Source organism: Cydia splendana, chromosome 26 (assembly GCF_910591565.1).
Source record: "Cydia splendana chromosome 26, ilCydSple1.2, whole genome shotgun sequence".
Taxonomy (NCBI): Eukaryota; Metazoa; Arthropoda; class Insecta; order Lepidoptera; family Tortricidae; genus Cydia; species Cydia splendana.
Genome location: NC_085985.1, coordinates 4973036 through 4997716, shown reverse-complemented (window position 1 = coordinate 4997716; position 24681 = coordinate 4973036). Strand labels below are relative to the sequence as shown.

The window sequence follows — 24681 nt, the reverse complement described above, 5'->3', positions numbered from 1 at the left end:
TTAGTAATTAAAGATAATGTAAAATTTTTGGGAGTTATACTGGACCGTAAACTTACTGGAATTCCTCATTTTGAATATATTGCATTAAGATGTGAACGAAATCTGAACATTTTAAGATGTCTGACAGGAGTCTGGTGGGGGGCTCACCCTTTTACTATGAGATTGCTATACAACGCTTTGATTAGAAGTGTTTTAGATTATGGCACTTTTCTTCTACACCCTGGAAATGTTAAAGCTATCAAAAAAATTGATACTATTCAGTCTAAGGCTTTAAGATTGGTTATAGGTGCAATGAAATCGAGTCCAATAAGTTGCTTACAAGTAGAATGCTGTGATCCACCTCTTACGTTTAGAAGACAGTTTCTCTGTGATAAATTCTTTTTCCGTACTCTGCAACTGGATTCTCATCCATTGCTTTTAAAATTAAAGCAATTAGCTGATCTGGTCGGAACCTGTAATTATTGGTCCCATAAGGATTCTCCTTGCCTTGTTAAGAGTTTTAAAAAATATCAAGCTTTAGAAGCACCCACTTACAGAAACGCGACTCTGCCTTTATATCAACATGATTACAACAGTCTCATTACAGATCCAGATATTAGATTTAACATAGGGTTATCTAAAAATGATATTAATCCAAAAATGGAATTTATGAATTTTCTTAATATTGAATGGGCTGATTGGCACTGTTTATACACAGACGCCTCCAAACATGGCGATAGGAGTTGCGTTGGTGTTGGAATTTTCCATTCACAATACAAAGGATTACAACTTATCAAACTGCCACCTGAAACTTCCGTCTACACTGGTGAATGTTATGGTTTACTTAAAGCTATAGAATATATACTTATGCTGAAGATACCAAAAACCATAATTTTTTCAGACTCTCGCAGTGCTTTAGAAGCCATAACGAGGTTCCCATTTAAGTCTCATAAACAGTCTCCAGTTGTTTTTAATATTAGAAATCTTTTATATAAATGTTCACAGAAGAGTTGTGCTGTCGTGTTGGCTTGGGTACCAAGCCATGTGGGCATTCCTGGGAATAAAAGAGCTGACCAATTGGCAAATGAGGCTATTCACGTGGGAGACATTGTGCCATACCATAATTATTGTCATGACTTAATAAATTTATCAAAAGTTTATTTGTATGAGGATTGGAATGGGATTTGGAATAAGGAAACCTCAAAAGGTAAACATTATAGGCATATTCAGCCGTCAATTCCAAGGAAACCATGGTTTAACAAAATGTTTTTTTCGAAAACTGTAACTTCTGTTTTGTGTAGAATGCGCCTGGGGCATGTTTGTTCCCCGGAGCATTTACACAGAATAAATAAAAAGCCGGATCCTCATTGTCCTTGTGGTGACTACGGGGAGCTGAACCATATTTTCTTTGCATGCTCTCTTCATGATCGGTCTGATTTCCTTTCCAGCCTTGAATCATTACGCATCCCATTTCCTACATCCATAATTTGTTTGTTATTTAGCAACTCGTATGATATTTATAAAATCATATCAGTATTTTTAGAAAAGAATGATATAAAAATATAGTTTATAATATTATAATTATATATATTACAGTAAATCCAATCCTTTCCTTTCCAAATTTTCGTCTTATCCGTATTTCCTAATTCCTTGTTTCCCTAACTTTTAATACCTTCACAACTTGACATTGGCTAACGTTCCAAAAGCCATAATAGAAAAAAAAAAAAAAAAAAAAAATACTGATGAAATAATTTTTCAAATTATATACAAAATGATAACAAAATATACTAAGTTAACTTTATTTTAATGTATAGGGTAACATGATGAGTTTCTGTTTCGTAAATTAACAAAATGTAAACAATAGTGATTCGATATTTGAATGCACCTTTTTTTGACAGCCCAAATATTCGATAGCAAAAATGACGTGGAGAGATAGGTTATAAGTTTGTTGTCGATAAATTAACTAATTTAATAGTTAATTAGGAACCTACTTCAATAATTAAAGTAATAACAATTAAGTATTAATCACGATGATTGAGATAAGCGATGTACAAAGTAAGTAATAGTACCTTAATATACACTAACATACAACGTTAGGATTTGCTCCAGTTTTGAAATCAATTTTAGTTATTACCCGTTATTATGTTGTAATCGTGACATATTATCAATTCTAATTAAACTTCAGTAAATGCCTTTCATCTGTTACAAGAAATATTCGTTAATTTTATTCGTATTCATCATGAATAATAGTTTTACTTGTAGTGCGCCTAAAAACATTGATGACTAGACATTCGTAGGTAACGATTCTTATTTTCCTCGTCATCATGCTTTCAGCTTTTCACGAAATATATCAAATCCTAAAAAACCTTACCTTACTGTGAGCTTATGAATAAATACCAAGTTATAATTGTTGCAACCTAATAATAGAAAACAGTATTCTATTAGCTGGTATTGAATTCAAAATAAATCCACACAAGGCATGTTGCACTGAAAATTTATACAATACATCAAGATTGTAGGTGTCTTATTTGTTTAAACATCAAATAAGCTAAGTAAAGAAGTCCTACATAAATAAATAATAAATATATTTTTTTGGGAAAATGACACAGACAGAAAATAAATCAAAAGCAGAAAGTAAAGTAAGTATTCTGAACTTGTGACTTGTTTTGGTTGTCACGTAACTAAACATTATACTAGAATACAAAAAATACATAATAGTACAAAATAAATTACTAAAATGTGTTTTTACAAATTTCCAGAGATTGGTGTGGGGCTGGCAGGGTTTGGCATGGCCTTCCTGTTTCTAGGAGTTCTACTGCTCTTTGACAAGGGCCTGCTAGCTATAGGAAATGTGAGTAACACTCTCCATCATGGATGTTCAGATGCAGATTTTTTGACTTCTGCGGATGCAGATGTGGATGTTTAAAGGCTCACGTCCATGGATGAGGATGTAGATGTCAAAATTAGGTACATAAAAAAAACGACAAATTTAAGTAAAGTGCCGATACCAACTTCATTTAAGTTCTTTCAAATGTGAAATAAAAGTTAGTTATGAAGTACTATTTTTATGAAGCGCAAACCATTATTATATTTTCAATATTTTGGTATGTATCATTAAATAAGCCTTTCTTATACCAGATCCTATTCATCAGTGGTCTAGCCTGTGTGATCGGGCTCCAGCGGACATTCTTCTTCTTCTTCCAACGGCACAAGATCAAGGCATCTGTGGCATTCTTCGGAGGCATCACTATAGTGCTGTTGGGCTGGCCTATGGTGGGCATGATTGCTGAGATCTACGGGTTCCTACTACTGTTCAGGTTAGAGATGTAATGGTTAATAGCAGAGTCCACACAGAGCGAGCATACGCGCGAGGCAATTTCCTCGCGCATAACGGCCAGTGTAGACGTGGCTCGCGCGCACCGCCTCGGCCGAGGCACGTCTACACTGGCCGTTTTTTACCCCCGTTTGCGCCGTAATTTTGTAAGGAAACGTTCAATCAGAGTCGTTCACATGGCGTCTATGCGGGAAAGCCGTCTAGCCGTGTGAACGATTTTGAACGTTTCTATACAAATTTTGCTGGTATTCTATAATATACGGGATATACGGTATACGGTAAAAACTTACCCCGTGTGAACCTAGACGAAGGAAGGAAGGATAAACACAAGGATAACTTTTCATTCACAATGTTGTCTGATGATGTACAAAGTAGCACAACTAAATATAGTGTTTTTTGGTATTTTCAGAGGTTTCCTGCCAGCCGCCATCAACTTCCTCCGAATGGTGCCCGGGTTTGGTCTGCTGCTCAACCTGCCTATCATAAGTGGGGTAAGTGAAATAATTTTAAGTGTTCAATCATCAATGACTTGTTATTGTGTTGAGCATTAGACTTTCCGTTCGTCGATTTTCAACTCCTTCTGCTTGTAATATTAGTTGTAAATGGTTGGACTGAAGTCGAATATGTCAAAGACCAAGGTCATGACAAACAGCACAAAACGTAGGATTGAGATAAACGGAGCACACATCGCATATGTCCAAGAATACCTTTATCTTGGCCAAATAGTCTCTTTCCAGGCGCGACAGGAGAAAGAAGTCCAAAGACGCACCGAAAACGCCTGGAAGAGCTATTGGTCAATGAAACACCTGATGAAGGGAGACCTACCTCTATCACTCAAGCGTAGGCTCATGGACATGTGCGTACTTCCAGTTCTCACCTACGGTGCTCAGACCTGGTCATTGACGGAAGCTCAGAAGTCCAAACTCGGGGTTTGCCAGAGAGCTATGGAGCGCAGCATATTAGGTGTAAAATTAAGGGATCGAGTCCGAAACACCACGCTGCGCTCTAAGACTCGAATAATGGACGTAGCTCGGAAAGCGGCCAAGTTAAAATGGGACTGGGCTGGTCATGTCTGCCGAATGCCGGATGACTTGTGGGCCAAGTTAACCACAGAGTGGGAGCCCCACGAGTCTAACCGGGGAGCCGGCAGGCCTCGTCGGCGATGGCGGGATAACTTGGACTCCTTCTTGAGAGGCTGGCCAGATATTGCACTAAATAGAGACGAGTGGAGGAAGAGGGGGGAGGCCTTTGCCCAGCAGTGGGACACAGTGGGCTCTGAATAAATAAATATACTTTTCGTCAGTCGCGACACCCTTGCTATCTATACTGCAAAACGTCATTCAAGACCAAAAAAAGTAAGACAATATTGCCACTGCAATAATTTGTTTGTAAAATAGTAAATTCCTTTTGATAAATAATCACGCTGAGATAATTTATTTATTAGTAATTTTACTCCTACGATTTAAAAAAGTACTTTTATGTACTTAGTTTTACATAAACACAAGACGCGCTAGTAAAAAGTGGCAACATTTTCTTACTTTTTTTGGTCTTGAATTACGTTTTGCAGTATAGTGTCGAGTAGCAGTACTGATAATTCCGCTACTTGACGCTAGATTTCGACTACGAAAATAATAGGCCTTTTGGTAACAAAACTGATGTATGGAGTGAGCACTCTATGCTTACTTATTTATCTATGGCAAGACTGAGGTCCCGGGCGACTGCCCAATCCAATATCGCATATACTTTGTCCGTAACTTTATTTTTAAATGTCCATAGGCTTCGGCAGCCGTGTACTAGGAACGTACGTACTTAATTGGCCTCCAACGTATTTATTACACCACTTTTTTTACAGGTCGTCAACCGGATAGCGGGCGACAACGGGCGAAACATGGTATGATAGTGTGTTACCAAAGACTGCTAGTGTCGGACTGTACATATGGGTGTGCGGATATATATGAGGGCCTGGCAAAGTGACAATCTTATAGAAAACGCCAATCGAAACGTAAATAACGAGCCCCCTCGCGAGAAAATTGCCGCGCGAAGCAGCTCGGTCGGCGGAGAACGGCCCGAGCCATTGCGGTCGCGAGTGCGATTACTTGGCCCGAGGCACGTCTACACAGACCGAGCTCTTACGCGGCAATTTCCTCACGAGGTGGCTCGTTCTGTGTGGACCCGGCTAATAATGCTCACGTGACTTTTCATTTGCATCTGTCGGTTTTCGATAAACGATAGTCATCTTGGCCACGGCATCTGATCGTTCAAGACCGAGACCGGGGGCTGGTTACATTTTGGTGCCCGTGACCAGGATACTTAAATAAATGTTCTTAAATTTATTACTGTACCATTTTCCTTTTAATTTTGTATTATTGTTCGGTTTCGGTTATGGATGTGTCAGTGGGATTTGATTCTAAATATATAACATTATAATGCAAATTTATATGTGGTGTTATAATACTATAAAATAAGTGTTAGGTATGAAATCAATTCCTTGTGAAATAGTCGATAATGAATCGCGATATTATTGTGTACTACTCGCTTTGATAGTATCGTTTCTACTTCTGATCTGTGGATAAAACATCATTCACGTTTTGGAAATAATGTAATCAGTAAAGAGACAAAAGTCATATCCACTGCGATAAAAATATTGAAATGATCATTGCGCCGCTTAAAGGTATAAAAGTACTGCTATCGTGTGAAATACTAATTAACCGATTATCTTTATGTCCTGGTTCTGAATGTTCTGATACTACTGTGTCAGTAGTCTGTAGTCACTTTACGAGTACGACGTACGAGTTTTGGTAGATAATACAATATCGTCAGTAATGTCGTCAGGTCTCCCAACTATCTTATTTAAAATATTGGTATGATAATATTATAAATTATTTCCATACATTTAGTTCTAATATATAACATGTTGTAACAATCATTTAAATATGAATTCGTAAGAACTGAGCAAATATGTAATTTTTAACCAAAATTTTCATATTATGGCGCAAAATCTTGTGAATTTATGTTGTAGATTTGAATATCAACAAAGGTATAATCTCTTAAATTGGAAGTACCCATAGTTTTTGCTTCGCTAGGGATGCTAGCTTTGCTATATATTTGTGTATATATTTATACATTACCGGTTCAAAGTACCTACCGAATCCAACGAATAATCTTCAATCGTTCGATTATGTTTATTTTGGGTGCAAACACAGTTAAAACCTTATTTATACAAGTTATACATATTATACTCAGTATATCAAATTTCATAGGTATTTTCATTCGAAAATGTAGAAAATGGTTATGGTTTGTATGTTTAAAAGAATAACGGTTAGTGTTCTTTTTGTTTCTTTTTTTCATCTAAATTAAGAGTACAGTTTCTTTTTGTTATAGGCATTATTTAAGTTAAGAACGTGGCATTACTAAATTATAGTAATATATTATATTTTCCATTAGAAACTTGAAGTAATAATAAAAATTCAACGTGATTATAAAATAAAAACCAAATTTTTAAAATGCCCTATTACTTCCCTTCTACTATTAAATGTATGCTTGACTTTTTACTAGATATTTTTTATAAATGTAAATATACTTTTAAAATGTGTCTCTTTGGCCATGGAATAGGTATTGTGAATATTATTTTAGTCATAATTCTAGGTAACCTTTTAAATAATATAATTGTCTTACAAATACGGCTTTTATTTGCATGCAATACCTAGTTAGCATTTCTAACAATTTACCACAGGCCTTGACATGAAAATAGTCGCTTTTATATAGTGCAGCAATAAATATAATTGGCTTTGTGCATGACTGGCGCCGCCACCACTATTGACTCAAATGATGGGGGCGATAAATCGAATCAAGCTAATTCTTATCTCTGGGAAAACGCGCATTTTTGAGTTTTTATATGTTTTCCGAGCAAAGCTCGGTCTCCCAGATGTTAAAAAAGAATGCGTCGTATGAGGAAATTAAAAAACTGGCACAAGAAAGAAATGATTGGCGATTACTCCACCGACAAGATCAAAGCTCTTAAGTTATGATGATGGTCTAGAGCGGCGGTCGGCAACCTGCGGCCCGCAGGCCTCATGCGGCTCGTGAAACTGCCACTTGCGGCCTGCGAGCCTCTCTGGCTATGTAATATTGAGAAACTACAATGTCTGATAAAGTCATAAATATTAACAAAGTGCGGCTCGCGTCAACTTACTCATCGTTAACTACGCTACTGAAACTACGCAAAAAAAGGTTGCCGACCGCTGGTCTAGAGTCATTTAAAAATTGAAAATTTTTCCTTCCCCAAAGTCGTAGGTTGTCGTTGCTTTTAGGTGGAAGGTCTGCCACCTTGTGACTTACTTATATCTATATATAGATGGTCAAGCAAATCTTGTCAGTAGAAAAAGGCGCGAAATTCTAATTTTCTATGGGACGATATCCTTTGGCGCCTACATTTTTCAAATTTGCCGCCTTTTTCTACTGACAAGATCTGCTTGATCCAGTATATACACCGTGTTTTTTTTGATTTCCGTTAATTTCAAGGGTGCATACCTGAGCTTAAATCAAGTAACTTTCCCAAAGACACCGATATTCTAATTAACTCCATTTCGAAGATAACAAATATTTTATTTTTTTCCTATAAGGCCTCTACAAGCTTGTACACTTGCCTAGTTGGTTGCCAATTGAAATTCGGAAATGTTTTGTGAATAGGCAGACTCATGAAGTTGATGTTTTGCCGTTATCGCCGTGATAAACGTAAAAGTTGAAGAGTTAGACCAAGAAAAGTCTGCAGAGATTTTGATAGCCCACGCAGTGCAAGTGTTATTTTAAACGTCAAACTTCTATGAAATTATGACGTATAAATAACACTTGCACTTGCACAGCGTGGGCTCTCAAAATCGCTGCAGACTTTTCTTGTTCTAACTCTAGTCGTAGACCAGCAACATACGGCTACGAATTAGTACAGCAGTTAAGTGCTCGTAGCGCTACGGTGTAATTTCCCGGTAGGTTATACAGCGAAAATGCTTCGTTGAGACGTAATAAAATTCAGATTTATCTATTTGACGGTTTTGATCTTATTTTGATACGCTTTGAGGATCGCTCACGCTGATTAGTGCATGCGAAATGAAGTAAAAGCACAGAATAAATAATAGTACAGTCAACAACAGAGCTATAAATACAGGCAAAGTGCCAAAAATATGTATACACGACCTTAATGTACAGGCAATAAAGGGGCTATTCATAAATTAAGTAATGTCAAATTTGTGGGGGGGGGGGGGGGTCTGGACATCGGATGATGGTAGCATGACGTAGGAGGAAACGAGGTTATTCGAAGCATGATTTTTTAGGGGGGGGGGGGTCAAAAATCGTCAAAAATAGATGACGTAATTTATGACCAGCCCCAAAGTACTGTATACATATTTTTGACACTTTGCCTGTATTCATAGCTCTGTTGTTGACTGTACTACCGTACAAAAAGGACACTTCCTACAAACCCAAAGTTTGACAGCGGTTCAGGGTCGAATCATGCTGTCCCATTCTAATATATGGCACTATCCCTTTCGGCTATTTAGGGTTGTCGAAATTCAAGTGATTATCTTATCTGTGGTCGTGCACGCAAAAGGAAGTCAAGTGGTACCAACCCTAATAATTGCTCGGAGCAATGCTGAGCCGAACGGAGCCGAGTTCGACCGAAGTCAGGAGTGTCTCCTCACTGGTAGAAGTCGTGCGCAGTGTTGGGTAGGACTCGAGTCCTTTGAGTCCTCTACTTCAAGAATCGACTCAGTTTTTCAGACTCTTATAATTAAGTCGAAACTCGAGTTATTTTCAACTTGATAGAGACCCGAGTCTCTTGTAGAGACTTGAGTCTTTTTCAGAGATCTCTCGATTTTTTTATTCAAACAATTTCGAAATGCATTGCCTTTATCTATAATTTGTGGATTGAGTACATAAATCATACATTACTGTTATTTAGGAAAAACCTATAAAGTTTTTCACGGAGTCTTTATTTAGAGGCTCGAGTCCTTTTGAGTTGCTCTTACAAAGATTCCATAAAGGACTCGACTCGGGACTTAAAAGACTCAGTTTTGTAAGAGCCGAGTCTCGTAAAAACGAGCTGAGTTCTTCAAATTCAGACTCAAAGGACTCAAGTTCCGACCAACACTGCGCGAGATGCGCCAATCACCAAGACGATAGGCTAGGTCGTGTCAAAACCAGTTTAAGCCATAACAAATTGTTGAATATTATACCTATATATTTATTTCATCAATTGTTAACATAGTAATAAATACAACCACAAATAAAGTACAATTAAAGATAAGTATTACAAATTAAAACATTACACCAAAATTACATTAATTATAAAAAACATCACATAATTAGAATTGAGGTGTATTCGGGTAGTACCGAATGTCGGATAATTCCGAAATTCAGATGAAAATCACCCTTAATTCCATCATAATAAAAGTCTCTTTTCGGAATTATCCGACAGTTTTCGAGATTCGGAATTACCCGAGTAAACCTTACATACTACATTTCTACAAATTAAATAACAAAAAAAAAAATGTTGAATTGGAATTGATCGCCCGGTATGTAGCGAAAGTGCTTTGAGGCGTGACGAAAATCAGTCTTGATTAGCGCTGGAGCGTTATTTAGATAAAAAAAAATAGTTACGATTTTGATGTGATACCATCATTACATTGATGCACCCTGCTTTGTTCATATTACGATATTACTTTACAAATATTATAATATACGAAGATGTACTTATAAATTTTGATTTGAATCATAACACTTACTGATTTATTTTTTAAAACAAAACATTCTGCCATTATTGTATGTATTTCTTTTCAGGATGAGCCCTAACCCTTAATCGACACAGAAGAAAAAAATCCAAAACATTCCTTTAAAAAGACTAATATCAAAATGAATAAATTATTTTGCATTTAAAAGATCTTATTATTTTTACAAACATTTATTTAAATTTCCCTGTTAGTGTGGGTCAAATCTTGGAAGCTAAATTTGACCCACTTCCCGATTTCTGATTGAGCTGAAAATGTTGCATATTTATTGATATGTAAATCGGATGACAAAGCAATATGTGACGTTCCACGGAAAAGGTACTTTATGGCGGCTGTCGCTTACGTCGCATAGCGCTACAATAATATTGGAGCGCCGTTAATAATAGCGTAAGCGCCAACCGCCATAAGGTACCTTTTTTCGTGGGACGTCACATATTATGATGACATGGAGCTGATCTAGGGTTTCTGCTCGAGAATTCTCGAGGCGAGAAATCTCGAGAAATTTGTCCTTCGTCGAGACGGGAATAAAAATCTCAATGCCTCGAGAACTCGAGAAATAAATCTCTTGTGATAAGTAACAAGAAACACGCGTAAATTGCGTGATGTGTCTATAGCGTATTTCTTTAAGCAGTTTTACATTTTCAGGTACCTACCTAACACATTTATTAGTTAACCAACCAAATAAAGAACTGCTTTAATCCATTTTACTTTTAAACTATTACCTTTACAATGTAAAGGTAGTAAAATCGTTTAAAGTTTACATGTCTAAATAATTTGTCTCGTTTTAGGTTTATTACTAAGGTATAAAGCGTGTTTTTAGCATTAGAAAAAAGGTCAACAATTTTGACGTGTCTTTTTATTGAAAAACGCTTTAAAAAATTAGTAAGTGCGACTTATGAAAGCAAAATGATATAAATGATCGTATATGATTTACAATAATTCTTATATATTTGTCGTGACTAATTTTTCAAAAGTGTTTTTCATTAAAAATACACGCCAAGATTTTCTTTTTACACTAAAAAACGAATTATATGGCCATGTAATAACAAAATATTACAAAACTAAATTACTATTGATAAATCAAACCATCCTGATATATTCCTATTATCAAAATAGCACAATGTAAGCAGCTTCGAGGTTACGTTGAGTACGTATTCATATTACTTAGAAAAACTTGAATATTCTTGCCTTATAAAATACCATATTGTGGTTTATTTATATTTTGTTAAATACCTAAAGAAATACACTATAGCATAATATCACATCGCCGGCGCGCACGCCTGCACCTATACCTAGTCTTTTTGTTGTTGAATTTTGATTATTAAGTGCAGTTTTTGGTAGCTATAAATTTTTCATTTGTTTGATTATTGATCTTACCTTACGACTCCTATGAGTCTGATTTGTAATAAAGCAAAAAATTGAAAATAACATGGTGTTTTTTGAAACTTTCAAAATTTCTCGAGTTACTCGAGAAACTCGAGAAATCCTGGTCGAGAATTCCCGTGCCTCGAGAAATAAAAAAGGTCGAGAAACCAGAAACCCTAAGCTGATCTGATGACGGAGACAGGAGGTGGCCAAGGGAACTCTGTGATAAAACAACGCAAACTGTGTTTGGGGTTGTTAGAACTGTCTCGCCGAGTATTAGGCTGCGTATCCACCAGAGATGTGCGAGGATGCGTAGCGAGTAGGGATGTACCGACTAGTCGCCGACTAGTCGGGAAAGCCGACTATCCGGCCACATTTGTAGTCGGCGATTAGTCGGCGACTAGTCGGCAAAAATGGCCGATTAGTCGGCACTTTATTAGTGAAAGAAAAACAGAAAAAAAGAAATCATCAGTCAATATTTACCATATGTTTTATGCCTATTTTACTAAAATACCTATTTACGGTGCACACGAAAACTTTTTCATATAATTGACCGTATGATCGTTATCGTATGTTGGTGGGCTGGTGTTTTCCTCTACAGGTCAATCTCAACTGATTCTTGTGTAGTTTCATGGGCACGCTCGATTGTTAAATAATTTTATGATTATTTAGTTTTTTTTAACTATGTATTTTTTATGGGGAACTATTAATATGATTGCAAAATTTAGAGATGTCTAAGTCTCTCGGGCTTACTAAAGTAAAGACGCTGACCACAGGGGATAGGCTCTTAAATGGCGACTACGTACGGTAAATAGAGCCTTGGAAATACCTCCTACAAGATGTACCTACTGACGGTCTGCTCAGGATCGCAAAATAAAAGAAAGACAGAAATTGAACGAAGATTCTTGTGACAGGTCTTTGAACCTGTAAAGAACACCTTTTAGCCAAGCGAATCTAATACCTTTAAACGAGCAATTCTTTTTATTTATTTATATGTTCATATATTTATTTATATATATATTTCGGGGATCTCGGAAACGGCTCTAATGATTTCGATGAAATTTGCCACATGGGGGTTTTCGGAGGCGATAAATCGATCTAGCTAGGTCTTATCTCTGGAAAAACGCGCATTTTTGAGTTTTTATATGTTTTCCGAGCAAAGCTCGATCTCCCAGATATATTATGATGAATAGCGCAACCAAAGGAGCAAAACTATTGTTTTTCACCTGAACTTATACGAAACTAATGATCTGGCCGACTAGCCGACTAGTCGGCCGACTAATCGGCCATTCGAGCGCCGATTAGTCGGCTAGTCGGCTAGTCGGCCAAATCAATAGTCGGTACATCACTAGTAGCGAGGGATGTTAAGAACAACAGCAAACAGCGAGGAAAACAAAAACGGCAAAAACATCCATGTTGTATGGGAGCCACACTTAAATATTTATTTTCTTTTTAGTATAAATGTTGTTATAGTGGCAACAGAAATACATCATCTGTGAAAATTTCAACTATCTAGCTATCACGGTTCACGAGTTACAGTCTGGTGATAAGCAGACGGACAGACGGACAGCGGAGTCTTAATAATAGGGTCCCGTTTTCACCCTTTGGGTACGGAACCCTAAAAAAACGTGGCGGAACTATTGGTGAATTAAAAGTATAGTATATTATGAGCAAAAAGTTCTTAATAGTAGAAGAGTACCAACTGTTTTATTGTCTGTCATGAAAATTATGACAGTGTCAATGTCAGTATTTGGTCAGGGTTAGAACGTAATGTATGGAGTGTAGAAGTACCTTCCATAACGTAGTGATTATATGCTCTTTGGTAGTGATTATATGCTCTTTGGTAGTGATTATATGCTCTTTGGTCAGGGTAGTCAGTATGCTTGAAAATATTTTCCCAGTGAGTGCAGCTGCAGTGAAACTGAAATGTTTTATTGCATAGTTTCCCATTTAGTGAGAAAGTGAGTGATTGTAAGCAATTTGTATAGGCTCCATATCCACCACGTACGGCAAGCGTAAGTCTTTACTTTGTTGTCTAAAATTTTACTGGCCAGATGAGGGCCAGATCCAGCTAATTAATGTAAGGATTCACCGGTGGTCAGTTAAGTGTTGTACTTATTTTGCATGGTCGCCGCGGGCCAATCTTCCCATCTTTACGAGTATGCTTTCAACAACAATAAGTACCGACGTAAATTTAACACGGACTCCGTTATAAACTCGGTTCTGTTTTATGTATCTTTCGGAGACCTTTGGGAATAAAGCTAATTAGCCGGGTCTATACAGATTGAGCATACGCGCGCACAAAACGCCCAGTGTAGACGTGCCTCGGCAGGCCTCGGCCAAGGCAGTGCGCGCGAGTACCCGTCTATATGAATGAAAATTAGAAATATTTTCGTAATTTTTGTTATCGAGCCAACTATATCTATTTAAGGTTTTGTTTAGTGTCTGCACTTAAAAATATAGGCCTCCGTGTTAATTTTTTCATGGCACTTGCACTTGATTAAAACGTGTTTAAAAGTCGACTGTACCTGGCAAATTGCCACATCGTCAGATGTCGTGCGAATAGCTGCACTCTCGCCGCACATTCGGTAAACGTTCAGCCAATTTTCTTATTAAAGTGGCCATGTCGTGCATGCACAATAATGTTTTACAAGGCTTATTCAATCTTGAGCTGTAAATTTGTAATTAACAAATAAAGTTAACGACGCCAAAGTTATTGTGCTTTCAAACAGCGGCGTAAATGTAGTCGCTTATTTTCATGCAACCACAGCATAAGTAATAGTACTACCGTACAGAAAGGACACTTCCTACAAAACCGAAGTTAGACAGCGATTCAGGGTCGAATCATGATAATTTCTAACTTATGGCACTATCCCTTTCGATTATTTCTTAGGATTGTCAAAATTCAAGTCATTATCTTATCTGTAGTCGTGCACGCAAAAGGACGTCAAGTGGTGCCAACCCTAATAATTGCTCGGAGCAATGCTGAGCCGAATGGAGCCGAGTTTGCCCGAAGGCAGGAGTGTCTCCCCACTGGTACAACATTGATGGCCTCTCTAGGCTGTCAAAGTCCACGTCATATGCCGTAAAGTGTGTTGTAAATAGAACTTTTTACATCACCTATTCGGAAAAGGCCTTTTACTTCTATATTTTTATACTGCGCTCAAAAACGCGTATTACTGATGTTGGAGCTAAGACCGCCAAGCTGAAATGGGACTGGGTCGGCCATGTCTGCCGCATGCACCCATAGAGGTGGGCCAGAATAACCACGGTATGGGTGCCGCAAGACGGGCGAGGATCTGGTAGGCCCAGACGGAGATGGCGGGATGACCTGGACGCATATCTTAACGACTGGCCGGAGATTGCTCAAAACCGAGACGAATGGAAATCTAGGGGGGTGGCCTTTGCCCAGGAGTGGGAGTAGGCTTCTAAGGCCCACTTGCACCATTACACTAACCTGTACAATTACAACCAGTACAATTTGACATTGGGTTAACGGTTTAACCGCTTAACCCCGGGTTATTGGGATGGTGCAAGTGGCCCTTATAAATTCCTTTTTTTTTGTCCCCATACTTCATGTTTATTGAATGAGGAGCTCTTTAAACTTAGAAAGTCGGACCAAAAAAAGTCTGTAGCGGATTTGATAGCCCACGCAGTGCAAGTGTTATTTATACGTAATAATATCATAGAAGTTTTACGTTTAAGATAACACTTGCATTGCGTGGGCTATCAAATCCGCTGCAGACTTTTCTTGGTCTGACAATACCAAATTTTATTAAAATCTGACGACAAATAAATCGTCAACAAAATAAAATAATCGGCCTAGGAATAAAAGCGCGTCCTACTAACGTATCGGAGCGGTCAAGGCGATCAGAAATATCTGAGCACGCCTCTATTGTCAAGGCGTTAGAGTGCGTGTTGAGATATTTTTGAGCACCTCGGCCGCTCGATATATCTGATGGCGACTGTACCTACCTTTAATAATAATGGACACAGTTTTTTTTAGAACGAACGGATACATTACCATTTTAAATTGAATTTATTAGCTGTAAAAATATTAAAAGTTAAAGTTATTATTAAACATAATGATACCTGTTTAGAATAATTCAAAATAGATAAAACAATTTTTTTATAGTTCGTTTTTTTTAGCATTAGAAATAAGGTAAACAATCTTGATGTGTCTTTTAATTGAAAAACGCATTTTAAAAATAAGTTACGGCAAATATGTAACAGTTATGAATCTAATACGATCATTTATATTCTTCTGTTTTCATAAGTAATAGTTACTGATTTTTAAAAAGCATTTTTCAATTAAAAGACATGTCAAGATCGCGGGTCCATATTGGGTTGCATACAATTTTAAGTCATATCTTTGTTCCGCATAACAACTTGTGTCATAATCATCATTGCGCATACAAATGAAAAGTTATATTATATTGTGTCATACATTTTTTGCCATAATATTTGATGACATACTCAGCAGATGTGTAAAAAATATTTTTGTGCATATAGGTTTTAATTATAATGAATCAGATGTCATACCAGCTAAAAGCATATTTATCGATACTTATAATGCTTTTCCGTATAACGTTTTGTAGCATAATATTTTTCAACCATAATGGTTTAAGGCATACTTAGTTATTGATAGCCCTAATCTCCGTCCAAAAACAATTCGACGGACCCCGCTCACGCGGGGCTCCTATTTCTGCGTAGTTTGCCCTTCAGGCATCTAAAGAAACCTAACGAACCTAACCTACCTACTATTTGAATAAATCTCATATCTATGATTCATTTCTTTTATAAAACCGTTTCTCCTAGGGAGGAGGAGGGGGCTCCTCTCTTTGGATCTCCTCTTTTATACGGTCGTTCTGTGGTTATGATTATGACTAAAGTAATATTTGCTTCATAGGTGGGTCACAACCATAGGTACATATTTATTACTCATGCTTTGTAACATTTATGAAAAAAAAACATTATGACCACTACAAATATGACTTATATTTTTATGTCTATATTAATACTATGCACTGCAATACTTCGAACGAAAAACAATTATGGATATCAAGCAGATGACTTAAAATGTTATGCGAATTAAATTAATGACTATAAAAAATATGTCATAACTCATTTATGACAAAAACCCGGTTATGCTCAGGAATAATTCTAACTAAAGGTTTTTATGACTTACAATTTTATGAATAAAGTGTTATGACAATTAAAAATATGACAAAAGTTGTTATGCGACCAGAGGGAGTCCCCAAGATCGCTTACCTTCTTTCAAGTTTTTCTAATGCTAAAAAAACGAACTATTAATAAATAAATAAATAGTCTTGAATTTACCAATTTTTTCATGAATCAGGCACAAATGGTAAGGTTTCATTCATAAAACGCTTTAATACACGTCTAGAAAATAACGAATTCTGAATAGGTACTCTACCTATAACTCTACTGTAAGTTTCTTACCGCTGAATAATATTCTTAATAAGAATAATAAGTATCTTGCATTTTTTAAGAGCATTGTGGCGTTAAAAAACACTTAAAATACTCCAGAAAACGCTATCAAGATTCAGCAAAAAACGCACTCTAATAAAACGTCAAATTCAAACGAGTAATGAATTCAGGCTGTCATTCCGAAAACATCGATAAATCTAAAGCAGAGGGCAGCACCGAGCCAGTGCCTGCCCGCGCCCTGGGCATAGCGGACGCCTCAACGCTCCTATATCGATTAGATAAATCCTCGATTGAAAATACACGCGTCCCGCCCGCGGCGCTCCGCAGCCCTAAACATGAATAAAAAACTTAGAAAAACGTGCAAATGTAAATACAGTGTATAATTAAAAATATAACAGACTAGGGGAAACTGTTAAGTGATTATCACTTGAAATGAGTGGTCCTTTGTAAAATATATTGTTTTGTTTAATGATTTTTCTGGTGGATATTTGTGGTTTTGATGTTAAAATGTTTGTGATTTGGAGATACCGATTTGATATTTGTGAGTATTGTTTTAGGTTAAGATTTATCACTGTTTTTTTTTCTTACTTTTTTCCTAATTATTTTTTTTATAATCCGGCTTTAACAAAAGAGCAAAACATCTTTATTTTGCTTTTTTGCTTTATTATTCACAAATATAATAAGCGTTTTATTTTGTTAAGTTTTTGTTTAATAATTTGCATGCATAGAAAATATTAACAAATGTTTTTTTAAACTAAAATTTGTGTAAAATTTTGCAAGTTGTTTTTTTCTGTAACGGATTTTTATGCGGAGACTTTTTTGTCATTATGTGAAGCCATATAAATAGGTAGCGTCATAAATATGAAAACATTACCGGAACATTCAGTGTCAAAATTTTTACTACCTATATCTAGGTATGTCTAGTAACACTAGGTTTATCTATTGCTTATTTTATACAAGATGTTATAAAAATAGCGGGGATCCGTTTAAGGGTATATTCGCTTCGTCTTCTGAATAGGACAAATAGGAAAACAATTTAGACCCTTTGTGTACGGAACCCTAAAAACAGCCAACCGAATTCGCACGTTAATAAAAAAAATCAACCAAATTCAGTTCCTCTTCCTTGTTTTGAAGACCGTTAAACATATATTATCTCCAGTGGCATTGATACGTTCCTAATTGGGCATTTCTCAGGAGGGCCATATTTACGTGTCCGGGGCAATAAATGGTTGGAATTTACTGTTCAATAAATCTGAATTAATTCAGGCATGATCTTCAGCCTATATTCTGTCTGGGACACTATCAAATTATTTATATAAAACAACAAAAAAAATTAGACCCTTTGTGTACGGAACCCTAAAAACAGTCAACCGAATTCGCATGTTAATAAAAAAAATAATCAACCGAATTCAGTTCCTCTTCCTTGTTTTGAAGACCGTTAAAAATATCTCCAGTGGCATTGATACGTTCCTAATTCGAATCGCTGTTGAAAATAATGCATTCTATTTTCAAACTATAGTCTGCCGGTGGTCTGCCCGATCGTCAGTCGCAGATCAGTTGAATAACTGATGAATTGATGATGACTGATGACCGACTTCCTTTTAAATGACTGACTGTGACTAGTCAAATCATTTTTATTAGGGTTCCGTACCCAAAGGGTAAAACGGGACCCTATTACATATTAAGACTCCACTGTCCGTCCGTCTGTCTGTCAACAGGCTATATCTCATGAACCGTGATTTGACAGGTGAAATTTTCACAGATGATGTATTTCTGTTGCCGCTATAACAACAAGTACTGAAAACAGAATATAATAAATATTTAAGTGGGGCTCCCATACAACATACGTGTTTTTTTTTGCAGTTTTTTGCGTAATGGTACGGAACCCTTCGTGCGCCAGTCCGACTCGCACTTGGCCAGTTTTTTAGGGTTCAGTAGTCAACTAGGAGCCCTTATAGTTTCGCCATGTCCGACTGTCTGTCTGTCCGATGCTTTGCTCCGTGACTGCTAGTGCTAAAACGCTACAATTTGGTATAATGGATTTATAATTCAATCGACCCGACAAAGTGGTAAACAAAACTAACAAAGAAATTTGGTTAACTCCCCTACACGTGAAGTGGGGACGAATTTTTTTTGCTTCATCCCTATAATGTGGGGTGCCGTTGGATATGTCTTTCCAAATGAATAGGAGTCTTCATCAAACATTTTCTGATAAAGTGAATATTTTCAGAAATAATCGCTCCGAAAAAAAAACTTGTGTCCCCCCTCTAATTTTTGTGCCATAGGTCCAAAAAATATGAAAAACATCGTGAAAATAGACATTCAATGAAAACTATAGCGGACATGATAAGTATACTTAAAGCGGTTTTTGATTTAAAGTATAAAATCTTCGTATAGTTAACCAAGCATTTATTTGGATCCTACCGACTGCGCCATGTAACATACATAATACAATACAAAAGTATACGGAACACTTCAATAGAAATAGAAATAATTTATTTGCAGAAAAAGGGTACAATAAGTATCGTAGGTTAAATGTACATTACATAGTTACAATAGTTTCAACTTCTTCAGCTGTTTAAAACAGCATGCAAATTTTTATTCATCGTTAATAATAATAATCAAACGAAAAGATCGAACAATGGCACCACTTGACGTCCTTTTGCGTGCACGACCTCAGATAAGATGATGACTTGAATTTTGACAACCCTAAATAGCCGAAATTGAATAGTGCCATACATTAGACAGGGATAGCATGATTCGTCCCTGAATCGCTGTCAAACTTCGGTTTTGTAGGAAGTGTCCTTTCTGTACGGTAGTACTATTACTTATTCTGTGGTCGAACGGAACCGAGTTTGCCCGAAGGGAGGATTCGCACCCGTGGTAGGAGTAAAAGCGATCTCATCCAGATTGAATATTATGACAAGACCTATAATATTTATTTTAGATACAAAATGCAGAAACACAAACTTGTTTAAACTCGTCGGGCTTGAAATGATTGCAGAAGGAGAACGGATTTCCTTCCAGGTAGGTAGATAAGTTGCAAACGTTTTCATAATATATTTCCCGATGTTATCCGAACCAGTGAGCACGGCAAAGCAGACAGAGAGGCGTACATTCAGATTGTAACAAGAGGTTATGAATTTCATAACCTATAGTTCGTTTTTTTTTGCATTAGAAAAAAGGTACACAATCTTGAAATGTCTTTTAATTGAAAAACACGTTTTAAAAATATGTCACGGCATATACACGGTGTAACATGAGGAAACCGAATAATTTTAACAGCGTATGCCTGATCATATTTAGAGACAAAATGTCCTATAAACTTTTTTGAAATTCGCCTAGTTTCAGAGATAATATTAATTAAAAAAAAAACTAGTTTTTATTGTTACATAGTGTAAAAGGCCTTTCGATGGTGATGTTGCTGCTATGGGACGTAGTCTAAATATCCTTATTGGTAGATGTCAAAAAGTGACAAATAACACTTTGCAAAAAGTAGGTTTTACGAAAAAAAAAATGTAAAAATCAATTTTAAGTGACAAGTTTACCAACAACATTATTTTTTTATGTACAAATACATTCAAAAAATTGAAAAAACAAAACAAAAAAAATTTTTTTTTTGGCAAAATTGACCTAAACTCATATTACATTTTTTCCTTCTTTTGACCTCAAAAATGCGTGGTTAAAATTATTCGGTTTCCTCATGTTACACCGTGTATGTAACAATTATGAATTTAATACGATCATTTATATTCTTCTGCTTTCATAAGTAATAGTTACTGATTTTTAAAAAGCGATTTTCTAATGCTAAAAAAACGAACTATAGCTGTCATTACAATCAGAAAAGTACCTTCTATGGACAATCTGCCAACTCTGTCTTTAAAAAGAAATCCAACCATGTTAACCTCATTTAAAAGTTTAAATGAGGTTAAAATGGTTGGATTAATGGTTTATTGTATTTTAATTGAAAAACGCTTTTTAAAAATCAGTAATTATTACTTATGAAAGCAGAAGAATATAAATGATCGTATTAGGTTCACACCTGTGGGGACTCACCCACCCATACCCACAGGTGTGAACCGTGGTATAAGTTCCAATTCGCGGGATTTGCAGCTAAGTCCGGTATTCGCAGGAGCTTTGGCCCCGGACTCCCGCCAATGTGGGGAAACAAATATTTGCAGCAAACGAAATAAATCGTCCTGTAATATCTACGTGCAACTAAGTAAGGGTTAACAGCACCTACTCGTACACATAGAAAGTCGTTAATATTTTGTACTCGTTTTGTCGAAAAGTGAATACCTACAAGTTACGAATAAAACCAAATTAGCAATAAATACAACTATCTACTTTAAAAAATCTTCTTAGTTAGGAAACCGTATAGAATTTTCGTAACTTAACATCTCTGGAGTCTAGAGTTTAAAAAATCCTGATCCTACGGTGTAAGGAGCACTTGTCTGCGTTTTGGACTGCTACGAGTATAGTTGAATTATCGAGAAGATGGAATTGCATTTGTAGTGGTTGTATGCTGATAGTACAAGAAAATAGAAAATTCAAATATAGAATGCCTGTAAACAAACAATACTACTACATATGCAATTCCACGCTCTCGATGATTCAACTATATCAAAAAATTGGGATTTAGTGACTATATGATTAATAAAACTTGAGATATTTAAAAACGGTAAAGGCCCCAGTACACAATGGGCCATCGCCGGCCAGTCCAAGGGACGCAGCCATGCGGTAGAATGAGATAGCGATATCACTTGCTCCCTCTAACGCATAAATGCGTCCCTTGGAGTGGCCGGCGATGGCCCATTGTGTACTGGGGCCTTAACAAAATAAAATCCGCCATTATTCCAAAATACAGGATTACTTCTTACACTGGCAACCCTGACACGTAGCCCGAACGGGATGTCACGTATCACGTACATCCGCGATAAAATAAATCTAATCTTACACTGAACGCTACCACGAATTAATAAACGCTACCACGAATTAATAAACGCTACCACGAATTAATAAACGCTACCAATGTGTTTACGTTCACAAGTAAATGTGTCGATTATTGGTTCAATTTTAACCCCCAACGCAAAAAGGGAGGTAGTAGGGTAATTCGCCAGTAACTGGCCACATTTAGTAACTGGCTACCCCAAACCAAAAATGAATTCTGTTCACCTATAAAAAAAAAATTAGTATAATTAAGGCGGCCAGTTATTGAAACCTTATACTAAAATGAATTCTGTTTATAGGTGAATAGAATTCATTTTTAGTTTAGGGCGGCCAGTTACTAAAAGTGACCAGTTACTGGCGAATTACCCTACATAGTCTAATAAAACATGGTCTTCTATTCCCAGAGTGACACCTGTCTACGTCGCAATAACATGGCCGCTATATATAGCGCTATCGCATATTATCATATAGCGCTGTCGCATGATGACTTGATGACGTAGGCTTGTGTCAGTTAGGTGACCTAGAAAAGACGGGAATGGAGTACCAGGCGGAGTATATTATTATACCATGTTACCCTATATGTTTGACATCGTAGCTCTTCAACGGATGGACCGATTTCGTTGCCGGTTTTTTACGCCAAAGCGAGTTTCTTTGCGGTATTTCTTAGCTATGTTTGATAGAAATCGAACCAATAGTTTGAAAATGATCAGCTCTTTTCCAAATGATGTAAGGCATTTTTGGCATAAAATGGATTTATTTGGCATGGGGGACATTCTGAAAAAAAACGTCTGAAGTCTAATTGCCGCGACTCATACAAAATGTGTGAAAAGAGTTGTGGGAATTAGACGCTACCGCAGATATATTCTCAGAGAATGACCCAGGGGATACTTAGGGTTTTGTACTCAAAGGGTAAAAACGGGACCCTATTACTAAGACACCGCTGTCCGTCCGTCCGTCTGTCTGTCACCAAGCTGTAACTCATGAACCGTGATAGCTAGACAGTTGATTTTTTTCACAGATGATGTATTTCTGTTGCCGCTATAACAACAAATACTAAAAACAAAATAAAATAAATATTTAAGTGGGGCTCCCAGACAACAAACCTGTTTTTTTATGCGTAGTGGTACGAAACGTGCGTGAGTCCGACTCGGACTTGGCCGGTTTTAATAATTTTTAATTTAATAGTTATTGATCCATTAAAGTTACTATAAAAGTTACAGAATATTCATAGATTCGTAAAGGGCCCTCGAACCAATCCGACGTTTATTGGCAATCCAGTCGGGCCGGGAATCGCGAATCTGCCGGCAATGGCGGCAATTAATGTATGCGGGGCGTAGACCATCTCTCATGGACTCCGGACAGGCCTAGAATGTACAAGATTGCCTGTCAAACATCAAAAGTGTGACCGGAATATATATGGCACCGTAAGATAGTAAAACCGTTAGTTTACAATCTAACGTAAATACGTTAGGCTAGATCAGTTTGTAATCTTCCTACCGTCAGTCTATAATTTGACTAGCGAACTTGTAAACTGACGGGTGCTTGCAATTTTTGACGTTCATAAGCGCATTGTAATATGCCTACTTGAATAAACTATTTTTTATCTTTATCTTATCTTACACCACACATATACTGTTACAAAAACAAGTCATTTTAAACATATGATTTCTGAATTCAATATTTACAATGACATTTGACATCGGTGGACCTTATTACAAAAAGCATAAGCTAGTGATCGTTATCAACGTGCTGTATTGGTAGTAAAGTAGGGTTGACAAAAAAACAAATACGCAAGTATTTTAAACATTATATATTTCACAAATTATGAGATTTATATACATACATGTTTATAATCACTTATCCAAATTATACTGAATAAACGACTAAAATTTGCTCAACAGATTTGGCTGTCAGTCGCTCACGTCGATAGGAAAAAATCCATTTTAAATAGCTAAATGACCTTTAGATTCTACGTTAAGAAAAGTCACAGAAAAGGAAGGTTAATTTAAGTCTCTAAAATATTGCACGCCACTATAGTTGTATTTTTATGACATTTAATGTCATTTGACGTACATTGTTTTAAAAATATATTAGGGCGGAAAAGGTTTTGTACCGTAAAGAGTTATATCTAGAGGTGTAATCCTAAGATAAGTATTTATTTTATAGTTAAGAACAAAAATGAATATTCAAATGTATTTGATTTTTCTGCCAACCATACCGTTTGCAACGAAAACTGCACGTTGATAACGATCACTAGGCATAACTAAAAGTGTTGCTGTTTGTACATTGTAGATCGGTGGTACAGATTGTAGATCTCGAGAACGTTCTCAATTTACTATGGGAAATATTTTCGTTTGAGAACATTACCCATACAAAAGGTAAAAAGTACAACTATAAAGCTGATTCAGCTGATGGCTCCTCTACACAATGGCCAGCCATGCGGTAGAATGAGATAGCAATAAGCCAACCGACACCAATACCCCCTCTACACGTTGTCCCAACATATTGGACCAATAGGTTGGGCCAACGTGTAGAGGAGCCACGAGAGACTCTAATGAGCAAGTGATCTGTGGGACCGGGACAGGCCTATTTCCGAACCCATCAATGGAAAATTGTTAGGTTATGTTGGTTTGAGATTTACTCTATTTTTAGCCAGATATAGGTCAGGAGGAGCTTCGGGCAAGATTCGAACTTGAGACCTTTTGGAACACCGGTCCAATCGCTCTCCCACTGAGCTGCCGAAGCACAGAATAGGTAATAGTACTATCATACAGAAAGGACACTTCCTACAAACCCGAAGTTTGAGAGCGGTTCAGGGACGAA

The 24681-nt window shown here is 36.7% G+C and overlaps 2 protein-coding genes across 2 annotated transcripts in view; both read left to right on the top strand.

Annotated features, from left to right (window-relative positions):
• The first annotated feature begins 1868 nt into the window (after positions 1–1868).
• LOC134803141 (vesicle transport protein GOT1B) lies at positions 1869–6991 on the top strand. The gene is made up of 5 exons (XM_063775847.1): positions 1869–2034; positions 2739–2830; positions 3118–3296; positions 3723–3804; positions 5166–6991. The coding sequence occupies exons 1-5, from the start codon at positions 2010–2012 to the stop codon at positions 5208–5210; spliced, it is 423 nt and encodes a 140-aa protein (XP_063631917.1). The 5' UTR covers positions 1869–2009; the 3' UTR covers positions 5211–6991.
• A 10058-nt stretch (positions 6992–17049) lies between these two features.
• The window catches only part of LOC134803392 (Kv channel-interacting protein 1), a 68358-nt gene continuing 60726 nt past the window's right edge, over positions 17050–24681 (top strand). Inside the window, exon 1 of the mRNA XM_063776211.1 lies at positions 17050–17449. The gene's annotated coding sequence lies outside the window, so the exon portion shown is untranslated. The remainder of the gene's footprint in view (positions 17450–24681) is intronic.

Coding starts and splice junctions, on each gene's coding strand:
- LOC134803141 (XM_063775847.1), top strand. CDS start 2,010: ATGATTGAGATAAGCGATGTACAAA. Junction 2,831..3,117: donor GCCTGCTAGCTATAGGAAAT/GTGAGTAACACT, acceptor TTCTTATACCAG/ATCCTATTCATCAGTGGTCT. Junction 3,297..3,722: donor GGGTTCCTACTACTGTTCAG/GTTAGAGATGTA, acceptor TGGTATTTTCAG/AGGTTTCCTGCCAGCCGCCA.